The sequence below is a fragment of the Myiozetetes cayanensis genome, unplaced genomic scaffold (genome assembly GCF_022539395.1).
Source record: "Myiozetetes cayanensis isolate MyiCay16 unplaced genomic scaffold, myiCay2020 scf52, whole genome shotgun sequence".
In the NCBI taxonomy this organism is placed as follows: Eukaryota; Metazoa; Chordata; class Aves; order Passeriformes; family Tyrannidae; genus Myiozetetes; species Myiozetetes cayanensis.
The window spans coordinates 43307-55567 of record NW_026087765.1 but is presented as its reverse complement, the minus strand read 5'-3'; the positions used below and the strand labels follow the sequence as shown (position 1 = coordinate 55567).

Genomic DNA, 12261 nt, shown 5'->3' with positions numbered 1-12261 from the left:
GTTGGACGGGGCTTGGAGCAACCTGGGCTAGTGGAAGGTGTCCCTGACCATGGCACGAGGTGGAATAAGATGAGCTTTAAGGTCCCTTCCAACACAAACCAGTTGGTGACTGTGATTCTGTGCAGTGCCAGCCTTCCCTTGCCCTCTGCCCAGCTCAGGCTGGACCTGTTCACCAGCAGCACTGGCATGAGCCCTGCACCAAACAGGCCACAAACAGTAGGATGTGTCACACAGCAGCTGCCACCTCTCAAGCTGGAAATAAATGGCTGGAAAAGGTGAGCCTCACTGGTAAAAAGCAGCCTGTGGCCTCAGCTCCATCAGAACATGGAGCTCCATCCAACACACAAGGATCAGTCAGTCAAACCATGGGAACTGCCTGCCCTCATCTCCACATCCTGTAATTAAACCTGATCATACACTGTCATTGCTATGGGAATTCACTCTCAGCTATCAGCTTCCTGGAATGGTTTCTATTTCTGTGGTGTTCCCTGAAGCAGACAGATACCCAGACCACGCTTTAACATTCCCAAAACTAAATTAACCTAAGGACACACATTCAGAGCTGGGAGTCTGTCAGCCTCTTTGGATGTAGCAGAGTTGTGTGTTCAGAGGCAGCTTGATTGAGAGCTTTGCAGCAAGTTGAGGATTCTTGTCTGAATGTCCCCAGGACTCAATTTTAATACTTTCTGAAGGATTTGCTCACGTCAGAAATATAGATTTTCCCCAGGTTCAAATGATGAGCCTTTGCATCGCTTTTCCTCATTCTACTTGCTTTATCCACAGAGATACCTAGCTCCTCCCCAGTAACCCACCACACACAAGTCACTGTTCCTTTAATGACACCACATGGATTACACAAGCACAGCCTTCATTTTTACACAGAGACAAAAAATTGTTATAGCTTGGAACAGATTAGATTTTAGAGACATAAACAAAATCCTTAAATTGGAAGAAGGTGGTGTTCCCAGTCAGTAGCACAAGGCAAGCACCGGAAGACAGAGGAATGCCCTAAACACTGTCAGGATGATGGTAACTGCTCACTCTGACTCTTCTTATTCGGTTGGATATCAGCTTACAAGTCAGTTTTAAAGAGTTAATACATCTGCCAGCAGACAATGGAGTTGTTTGTGACAATGGGACACCATGCTGATGACACCTGGTGCAGCCGGAGTGATCACAACCAGTGCTTGTCTGGGTTGGAGTGCCAAGATCTGGGCCAGCATCAGCCCTCCTGTTTCTGGTGTGGGTCCCTCTGCTCTCAGCACTCAGCACAGTGCCCGGCTGAAAAGCCCCTTCATCACTAACACTGCTGCTCTCATGCTGAGCCAGGAAGCAGGCACACAGCCTGGCCACACAAAGGAGAGGAAAACTGGTGCCCAAACCAGCCCCCAAGGCTGGAGGAATGACAAGTGAGCGATTCCTGAGATTTTTGCCAAGCACTGGCAGGGTTTCCTCTTGAAATGCACAGAAAAGAAAACGGAGTGGCATCCTAAAAATGGCAGCATATTATTCTGAACTAAAGACACTGCATTTCTTTAACACATCACTACTCTATTAGGCACAGGGGGTCTTCAGGGATTGCTGCCACTGTTCTACCACATACCATCCAGACTTGCAGCCTTTCAAGCATTCCCAGTCCGAATGGAACATCCATGTGTCTACACCCCTCGCCAAAGTGGGTCACCTCCCTTTGCAGTGAGTGCACTACCTCCATCTCTAACCAGCACACATCGCTGAGCGACAACTTAAGAGCAGAGCAATGGAGTGAATATACATCAGGAAAATCACTGCTGCAGTATAAAGAGGGTCTGACAAGGCAAAATTAGGATCAGCTTGTGGTCCTGAGGTTCCAGCTGGAAGGAAGGCAGAGCATGCAAACCCAACCACATTGCACGGCTCTCTCCAACCCTTGAGGCACTGCCAAGCTGGCATGAATATTGAGCCAGTGTGTTTGCAGGCACAGGTACCCCCCAAAAAATGACTACACTGGCCGAGGTCTGCTCTGATCACAGAGCCTGCTGGGGTGTCCTCAGTGAGCCTCCAGTGTGCCACAGAGTGGCTGCTGGGGAGGAAACAAACCCTGCTGCAACCTGAGCTCGGGGCCTCACACCTGGATGGGCCATGTTCCCACACAGCCCCAGGGCAGCCACCAGAATCCTCCTGCCATGTCCTTTTTGGGGGCTAAAGAAAGAGGACAAAACCCAAGCTCTAATAAAGCAGGTAAGCTGAGGGAATGCCACGTCACAGGATGAGCCTGCATGGCTGTGTTCCAGGAGATGGAGGCCTTCTACAGTGAACCACAGTCCTTGGCTTCCCTCCCTTGGGCTGCTGCAGCTGGGCACCACTACATCCACAACAGAGCCATAAAAGCAAAGAATCAGTTCAAAGCCCTGCAGAGGTAAGGGCACGGCACTCTAACCAACGTTTAAGATAACTGTCTAGGGATGCTAAGAAGACAGATCAGGAACACTGCCAGGTACAACATAAACCGGCTTTCAGACACCTCCAGACCACCCAGGACCCAGGCCAGCCTGACCCAGCAGGAGCCAAGGCAGGAGCTGCTTTGGAGCAAATTAGCTCCTTTGGTGCAATCACTTACACACTGGCTCAGGGCATCAGGTTAAAGAGCAGCAAATTAAGTTCTGAAACAGCAAACTGGGAGACTGAAATGCCTTCCTAATTAACTGGTAAAGAAACTGATTCCGGGAGTTCTCTATTGCAAGTCAAAGAACCATAACATACCATTAAGCAAAACCCAGGACTCCATTCATCTCCATAGGCCTGTGCTGGGGTTTAGCTACAGCAACCCCACGAGCTGTCACTAAATGCTGGAAGGTTCCACAGTTGTCTGATCCTTGAGGAGAGCAGCCCTATTCCTCCATGGGAATGTAATAAGTAGTAGTAGTTAAATTTACTCATCAAATTAGTAATAGTAGTTTACTCATTAAATTGTAGTGCATGTTATATTCTTATATATATATGTTATTATAATCACTGTTCTGTTACGGTTAGGAGACTCTAAGTTGTAGAATGGTTCATTAATCTATCAGCATTGTAAGCTGATAAGCATGTAGCTTGCAGTTTTTAAGCTAGAAAGACAAACTATTGTGCCTTGTTAAGTAAATACTTTTGTATCTTATTTTTCTAAAAAGCTTATTGTCTCACAACAGGCATAAAGTAGCAAAAGGAAAGAAAAGGATCAAAGGGTCAGGAACTGAAACAATACAGAGTATCCAAGATGGACATCTGGAGATGCCTGCACGCCAGGCCTCAAGGTCTAGGGACTGATTGGAACTATGGGAGGAGAAAGCACCTGGCAACCGAGACGAGCCCGCAGAAAAGCCAACCAGAACCAGACCTGCAAGCTCGGATCCAATAGGGGGACAGCAAGTGACAATGGGAGGGGAACTGATAAGGGAATAAAAGTTACTGTTTTTCCTTACTGCGCTTGCGCGCCGTGAGTGGAGCAGGAGTCTCCCCGGCCGCCCAGCATGCTGTTTTGCTTATTTGCATTGTTCATAAATCTTCAATAAATTTTATTACTATATTTCAACTCAGTTTCATTTTACTTATAACAGGAAGGAGCAGCCTGAGCACACCAAGCTCTGCCTGGGGAAGGATGAGGAGCCAGCTGGGAACTGAGGGGTCAGGGTTCAAGAGAGAACAGGTAAAGGTCACACCACAGTGGGTGCCTGCAACAGGTTGCCCAGCTGGGAAGAACAAGTGCATCAGGCCCTGTACAGAAAAGACAGAAGCAGCCTCATGTTCACAGGCCCTGGGCCCCATGGACCACTGAGTACCTGCTGGAGGGACAGGACAGCCAGATGTAGGCAACCTAGGAGGTTTCCAGAGTGCACTAAAGGTAACCTCCTCCTCCAAGGGATAAGAGGAGCCAGTGAAAGGTGCTCTGCTGGACCTCACACCCACAAAACATGAGGCACATGTTGGGAGAGTGAAGGTCAAAGGCAGCCTTGGTGAAATTCAGGATCCTAAGGGCAGGGAGGAAAGTAAAAAGCAAGCTGGAGCTCGGGAGAGCAGACTTGGGCATGAAGTCTGCTTTTAGGCCAGAAACTAGAGGTGTACCCAGGGATTAATATGGGGTCCAGTCCTATCCCCTTCATTAATCACCTGGATGCCAGGGCAGGGTGTACCCTCAGCAAGTCTGCACGTGACCCCAGCTGGAAGAGTGACTGATGCACCAGAGGGTCATGCTGACACTCAGAGGGACGTGGACAGGCTGGGAACGGGCTGAGACGTGGACAGGCTGGGAACGGGCTGACAGGAACCTCAAGAAGTTCAGCAAGGGGAAGTGTGAAGTCCTGCACCTGGGGAGGAACAACCCCACACACCAATACATGCTGGGGGTCACCAGCTCGACAGAAGAGGGCCTGGGGGTTCCTGAGGGTGCCAAGCTGAACACGGTGCCTCTGCTGCCAAGAGGGCCAGTGGTATCCTGGGCTTCCTGAGGCAAAGCAGTGCCAGCAGGTCAGGGGGGTGAACCTGCCCCTCTGCTCAGCACTGGTGAGGCCACAGCTGGAGTCCTGTCTCCAGCTCCACACTGGAGAGTGAGTCCAATGAAGGGCCATGAGGATGATTAACTGATTAACTTACTGGAGCATCACTCACATGAGGAAAGGCTCTCCCGTGCGAGAGTCAGGACTGCTTAGTCTGGAGAAGGTGTGGGAGGGACCTTGAAAGGCTATTTAAACAGTTGAAGGAGGTATAAAGACAGTGGAGCCAGGCTCTTTTCAGTGCTGCTTGATGCCAGGACAAGAGGCAAGGGGTACAAACTGAAATACAGGAGGTTCTCCACGAACATCAGGAAACACTTTTTCCACTGAAAGTGTGCCTGGGCACTGAACAGGCTGTGGATTCTCCATCCATGGAGATATTCAGAAGCCATCTGGAAATGGTTCTGGGCAACCAGCTCTGAGCAGCTCTGGATGAGGAGCGAGGTTAGACCAGACGACCCCCAAGGTGTCTTCAAAGCCTGTGAATGTATCTGCCACACACATGAAACCACAGCATGCTGAGGTATTCTCAGAGCTCACTGCAGGGCTCTTCTTACAGTCACTGAGGCAATTCCTCTCACTTGGGTAAGAGAAGGAACCTCACAAAGTCTCAAACCATGGCCCATTCTTCTACCGCATCTTCAATGGCTCTTCACTTTCAGAGCTCACCTTGGCTCCAGTGCCCCCAGAAGGAGTGCTGGAGAGCTGTGTAAGCTCAGCACTCAGGCATCTGCTTCAAAATGACCAGGACACCTGAAAGCATCTTGCTGGTATATTCTCAGGCCCCGTTCCTCACTCAGATACAGGGGGAAAGCAGCTTCTAGGATTTCATTTTTTAAAACCAATAAAATCTCCCTGAGTTTTGAGTGGTTTCACAGGACTGTGTTCTTTAGGTCCGAGACAAATTTCTGCAGCAGTGGATTTTGTTGCAATTGCAACCACCTCCTCACTGCAGCAAAAGCTGATTATTAATGGAAGTGCTTACAGAACCTGTATGTTCTTCCCGGGTACCATGGGGCTGTAACTGGCATCCTGAAGGAAAATGGTGAAAGTCAGAGGCACATCTGCATCTCTGAATTTAAGCACATCTGGCTTATTGTGGTAGGCCCTTTTTGGCAAGAAATAGAACATCAAATTGCCAGACCACAGAGAAAAATATGTGATCTACAGAAGAAACCCGAGCAAGCCATGGATGCCAGGCTGCAGAGGAATGTCAGTTTGCAGGGATGTGCTGCAAGGTCTTCTCCCAGGGAAACAGAGCTGTTCTGACTGCACTGGGTACCAGTTCAGCAAAGGATGAAGCTGTGAACAAGTGTGGGCTCTGTGAAAGCCCAAAGGGGTCTCTTTTTCTGCCCCCACCAGCTCACTGACACTGGAAGGCCACCAAGACTGGGGACGGAGTGCAAAAGGACATCAGAGCACCCAAAACCATGTCAACTACAAACCAAGGAGCAGGGTTCTTGCACCCCTGTTCAACATATTGGACTTTTTACACAGTTTTGTACCTATTTGCCTCCACACTGCTCTGGAGCAGAGAAGCCCCTGTGAAAGATCCAGCCTCCTGCCCACAGCAGAACTGCAGCTCCAAGGGCACTTCAGGACCCAGGCCCTTGGCCAACCCCAGCAATGTCAGACTTGGCTCTCATGACAATTTCTTGTTAAACACAGAAAAATATCCCAGCTCAGCCACAGCCATGAGCAAGACACTTTGTAGGCCAGCACACTGCCAGCAACCATCATTTCTTTCCTTGCTATTTTTTTTTCTTTAATAAAACATCCACGTGTTCTGCCATCACAAGGGATGATGATTCAGGCTGACCTGTATTAGAAACTGAGCCTCACACACAGCACTGATTTAAAGTTGCTTTGCTTGAACTAGAGAACACTGAATCATGACAACGATGTCAAAAGATGCAGAATCCACCACATTCACAGATGAGCAATGTCAGCGATTAATTACTCTCTTGGTTAATCCAGTGTTGATGACAAGAGGCAGCAGGCAAGGAACATACTAAGCAAAGGGATGCAAAGCCTGTGATTATGCTTAGGTCACCTCTTAAGAGACAGTCTGCTTTCAGACAGCTCACTACACATCCTCTTGTCTGAGCAGCTCAGTATACACAATGCCCTTTCCCTTATTTTTTGGTTAAAAACCATCAAAGCCAGGAAAGAAAAAAAGGGGGAAAAAGAAAAAAGAAAATCCACCTTAAGGCATAAGCACAGCTCTGCCATTTGGAGGAGATGGACAGTTATAGAATCACAGACCAGTTTGGGTTGGAAGGGATTTTAAAGCTCAGCTCATTCCAACCCCCCTGCACTGAGCATCTTCAACTGGAGCAGGTTGCTCAGAGCCCCGTCCAGCCTGACTGGAAATGTTTCTAGCAATGAGGCATCCACCACTTCTCTAGGAGACCTGTACCACTGCCTCGCCACCCTCACAGTAAAAAACTTCTTCCTTATACCTACTCTGAATCTCCCATCCTTTAGTTTAAAATGATCACCTCTTGTCCTATTGCAACAGGCCCTGATAAAAACTCTGTCCTCACCTTTCCTTGAATCCTGAAAGGCTGCAATAAGGTCTCCCCAAAGCCTTCTCTTCCCCAGGCTGAACACCCCCAGTTCTCCCAGCCTGGCTCCAGAGCAGAGGGTCTGCAGCTGCTGGAATATCTCCTTGGTCTTGTCTGGACTTGTTCCAACAGCTCCCCATCCATCTGATGTTGGGGACCCCAGAGCTGGAGGCAGCTCTGCAGGGGGGTCTCACCTGAGGGTGCAGAGGGGCAGAATCTCCCCCTCCCCACTGCCCACACTGGGGGATCGGCCCAGGGTACGGGGGGTTTCTGGGCTGGGTCATGTCCAGCCTCTCCCCCACCAGCACCCCGAAGTCCTTCTCCCCAGGGCTGCTCCATCTGTTCATCCCCAGCCTGGATTGATACCAGGGGTTGCCCTGACCCAGGTGCTGCACCTTTAGCTTGGTCTTGGTGAACCTCATGAGGTTCCTATGGCCCACCTCTCATGTTTGTCCAGGTCCCTCTGGATGACCTCCTGTCCCTCAGGAGTGTCACCTGCACCCTCAGCTTGGTGCTGTGATTGATTTGCTGAGGCTGCAGTCAATCCCACTGTCTGTGTCATGGATGAAGACATTAAGCAGCACTGGTCCCAGTAAAAATGCCTGAGGGACACCACTCATTCCTCATCGTCACCCAAGCTTTGAGACATGGATCACTCCTGGTTGGATGTGATCATCCAAACCATTCCTTATCGACCCATCAAATCTTTTGCCAATTCAGAGAGAAAATGCTGGGAAGAAACATTAGATATAGACAAAGAAAAAAAAGGCACCCCTTAGGAGGTTTTTGGAATCTGCAGGCAACCATGCAGTGACACTCCCAAAAGAGCATGACCCTCTCCATCCTTCCTTCTGAAATTCCACAGAGCTATGGAGTGCCCCCAAGTGCCCTCCAGCAAACCCCAGACCCCTTTATAGTGCCTCAGGCAGTACCAGGTCACAAAGGAGCTTGGCCATGCTTTGGGCCTCTGCAGAAGGGAAATATTCATAAAGGAAAACACAGTATCCCAGCAAAGTGCACTGTGTTCCAGAAGGAAAATACTGCAAATAATTCAGTGTGTTTGGTCAGAAGGAAAATCCCTTCCTGACCCAAAGGATCCAGTGGTTTAACCTGGGCACAAAGCAAGACCGTAGCACCAGGAAGCTGATAACTTGCTTTTCCTGCTGTTCCTCCTTTCCCGGGAGTGGTGTTTGTCACTAAACGTGAGACACTGAATGCTAGGACTGACCATAACATACCCAGAAAGGCTCTGGGACAGCTACCTGCTCTGGAATCACTGTCTGAATGGCTGCAGCAGGTTGGCCAGGCTGCATATCCAGGTGTGTCCCTGTCCCACCCTCCTTTCCTTACCTTTCACTATCCACACGGTGTTTGGGCTGCGGTTTCCCTTTGTCCTTCTGTGGTGCCGAGTCTTCCAAAAAACTGTGGTCCAGGCTGTCCTCAGGAACAAAGTCCTCCACGCTCTGTACCTTGGCAGGGGCTGCAGGGTCGGGGGGAGGAGTGGCAGCAGCAGGATCTGCATTAGTGACAGGAGTTGTAAAACATGGGGGTCACCACAAGCAAGACAGAAATAGGCTTTTTGCAGACCTGTGCTGCTCAGAGTGGCAGCAACCACGAGGCAGAGGGAGATTATGAACAGGATATAAATCAGCCCAGAGTCTGGCATGAGGGCACTCACAGATCACACAAGGCTGCTGTGGTTTAGAACTGAAAACCTCTCTGGCACAGGCTGGCTCTGCTCTCCAGGGAGGGCTGCAACTGTACCACAGGTTTTATACCTGTGCTATGAGCACTGCTCCTGTGGGGTGTCCCCTCACTATTCTCTTACCTTTTCCAGACTGTTTGGTTCACTCCTATCCTCTTGCTTTCTTCAGCTGTAACTATCCAAGGCAGAACTGCTCACACTGTGCTTATAGATGTCCTGTGTAAACAAATGCTCAAGAGCTACCTCAAGAAGAGATTTACTTTAATACAGTTTATTTGTAGAGACACCTTTACCCATCTTAAAGGTATGGGCACTTCATTAAACTCATTAAATTAGCATAACTGAGAAGCCTGAAGTGATAACCCTTTTTGGAATCTGCAGTATTCAAACTTTTTCCTATGCCCACACTGCACTTCACATCTAGTCTCTTTTCTTTTGAGTGAACAAGATTTGTGTCTTTTTTTTTTTTTTCCTGCCTTTTGCTCTCCTAGCACAGCTCTCAGATCACTTTTGCATACAAACACTATCGCTAATGCCATAGAATACCGTTGGTGTAAGCTAAACCCCAGCCAAAAGAATTAGTTCTCTGAGACTTCAAGGAAAAGCTTAAATAGTAACTCCCAGAAAAATCCAAGGATTACTTGGTGACAGTGATTTTTCAGCTGCTTTCCAGTGAACTAGTCCCTGGATATGTTCCAGTGGAGGTGCAAACCCTGGGCACACTACAGAAACCTCACAACACTGACACATCAGCTCTTCCTGGCTGCCTTTTGCAACCCTCCCTAAGCATCCCGAGATACCAGGGCTGCAGGTTGCAAGCCCAGAACAGCTCTCAAGCTAAGTGAGAGTTAAAATAAGAGAAGAAAAAGAAAAATCCCAAACCCAAACACTGTAACACTGGTAGTAGACCACTTGTCTCTTTTTTCTACAGATCAGTATGACAAAGGTTTTTTTATTGACAAGGAATTTCTAACATCTGCTCCTCTTCAGTCTTTGTGGTTTTTTTGTTTTTTTTTTTTTTCTGGGTAGGAAGAGTCATAAACAAACCAAAATGGGTGCACTGTGTCATATCTGGGAAGAGGTTCATGATGCAGAACACTGTGTGCAGATCTAAACCAGGACCATTTCAACATCTGAAATTGCGACCGGTGTTCCCAGCACCTCCCCCTTTCTCTCTGTGGGTGCCTTGGCAGCACTGTGAGCTCGAGGGATTGACAGTGTGAGAGGGAAGGTATTTCCGAACGGTGACTCAAACCGTGTCAGGATTTTTAGGCAGTGCCAGCTCTGCAGCTCCACTCAGCTTTGCAAACAAAGTGAATGTGACAGGCAAATTAAGGTCCAGATCAGTAAAATTACATGCAACAAACCCTCGATGCCTCTGCCCCATCACTCTGTCCAGTAGAGTTGAGACTGAGGGCTAAGCTGCTCCACTCTGCACCAGTGCTGAGGCAGGAGCTGAGCCCAACTCCCTCCTCCCAGAGCAGCTCTGAAGGAGCGTTATTTCCCTGGAGGGATCTGCTGTGGAGACTGGACCTACGTGATCATTTCTGGCTGAATAACCTTTAAACTCAGCACTCTGCTGCTCTCTGCTACGCACAGGACCCTCCGAGCTGACACACTTGTGCGAGGACCGCGCTTCAAATAGCTTCTCTAACCATTTTTCTTGCTATTCAAGAGGTGTTTGTCCTCCTGGTAAGAACCTGACAGTTAATTTATTTAATAGTGTCTCCTGTGTGTTCAGGACCTTCCTCCTCAAGCATGCCACAGCCACCACCCAGCTGGCTGGGCACAGTCCCCATCCAAGCCCAGCACAGAGACAAACCAAAACACTGATCAGGAGGAAAATAGAGAGTGACAGCCCTGCTGCACACACGCTGGGCCTTCACACACTTGCCTGTTCAGCCTCTCACAGGGAAATAATGAAAATAAACCAGAATAACAGAATGTTCTGAGTTGCAAGGGACCCACAAGGATCATCGAGTCCAACTCTTAAGTGAATCCATAGGGGGATGAACCCACGGCCTGTGGGTTCACCAACTCTGACAAGATGTGTGAAACATCCCCTGCCCCAGCCCAGAGACAGCGGAAGGCCCACAGGTGACATCCTGCCTGGACCTGCAGCAGCACCAGCACCTACCTGGCTGGGGAGGAGAGGGCTCTGAGGCGGGGGCCGTCCCAAACAGCCGTGCAATAATGCCGCGCTTGGGCGGGGGGGCCGCGGCCGGGGGTGTCGGCGCAGGCACGTGGGGCTGTGGGGCCTCGGGCGCAGGCACTGGTGAAAAGGATGGTGGGGGGTCAGGAGAGATGGTGGAGCTCGCAGCAAGCGCCGGCTGCGGGGTGCCAGGGCTAGAGCTGCCCGTCGACGTGGAGCTCGGAGGAACGATGGGCGACTGGGAGCCAGAGGAAGGGCTCTGCCCGTTTGTTGCTAGTGGTGATGTGTGCCCTTGACTGCGGGCTTCCATCATTTCAAGAAACCTGTAGGGAAGACAAATTACAAATATAAGGAATTGAGAATCATATAACCACACACGGGTTTGTGTTGGGAGGTACCTTGAAAGCTCATCTTGTTCCACCTCCCTGCCATGGGCAGGGACACCTTCCACCAGCCCAGGTTGCTCCAAGCCCCGACCAACCTGGCCTTGGACATTTCCAGGGATGGAGCAGCCACAGCTTCCCTGGGCAACCTGTGCCAGGGCCTCCCCACCCTCACAGGGAAGAATTCTTTCCCAGTATCCCATCTAGCCCTGCCCTCTGGCAGTTTAAAACCATTACCCCTTGTTCTGGCACTACTTCCCCATATAAAAAGTCCCTCTCCTTCTTTTTATAAGCCCTTTATATTTGTCTGTGTGCTGAGCTGGGAGGGTAGGGGTCTCCTTCCATCTGGGCTGGCGGGGTATGGATCTGCTTCCAGTGATGCTGTGACTCCCCAGGCCACAGTAAATGTGGTTTACCCACATGAGTTAAACTCACCCAAGGTGCACTGAGGTGTGGAGAATCCCAACCTGCTCTGCACTGCAGGATGAAACTTGTATTTTCAACACTACTGGGAACTCCCTGGATAGACAGACTATAATAACATGCCAGGGTTACAAATGCAACCTTTAAGTCAGTTGTTGGACATATGTCTCCAAGGGACTATGTGCTATAGGAATGGCACATTTTTAGATTCTGCAGAAGGGATCAGTGTTCAAGAAAACTCAACTGCTATAATAACCTCTTTATCAGCCACGAACGGATTTGAGAAGAGAATCCTTGAACATCAAAAGAAAAGAGCTGTCCTGAGGGCTCAGCGAGAACTGAGTGCCATCACCCTTCTCTCAGTGTTCGGATACACAGGCAGGCTCTCCCCCTGCACACACTCCCCTCCGTGTGGGAGGCAGTGGAGCCAAGCAGCAGGAGCTCTGCAGCAGGCTGTGGTCCTGGCTGGGTTCCTGCCTGGAAGAGCATTAAAGCCTGTACTGCTAGAGAGGCTGAAAAG

At 49.7% G+C, this 12261-nt stretch overlaps 1 protein-coding gene across 4 annotated transcripts in view; it reads right to left on the bottom strand.

The window, feature by feature from the left end:
* RABL6 (RAB, member RAS oncogene family like 6) overlaps positions 1–12261 on the bottom strand; it is a 56009-nt gene that overhangs the window by 8010 nt on the left and 35738 nt on the right. For all 4 annotated transcript variants that reach the window (XM_050334285.1, XM_050334286.1, XM_050334287.1 and 1 more), the window contains 2 exons: positions 10921–11258; positions 8429–8594 (listed from right to left, as the gene is read on the bottom strand). In XM_050334285.1, coding sequence (XP_050190242.1) covers positions 8429–8594; positions 10921–11258 — 504 coding nt within the window. The remainder of the gene's footprint in view (positions 1–8428; positions 8595–10920; positions 11259–12261) is intronic.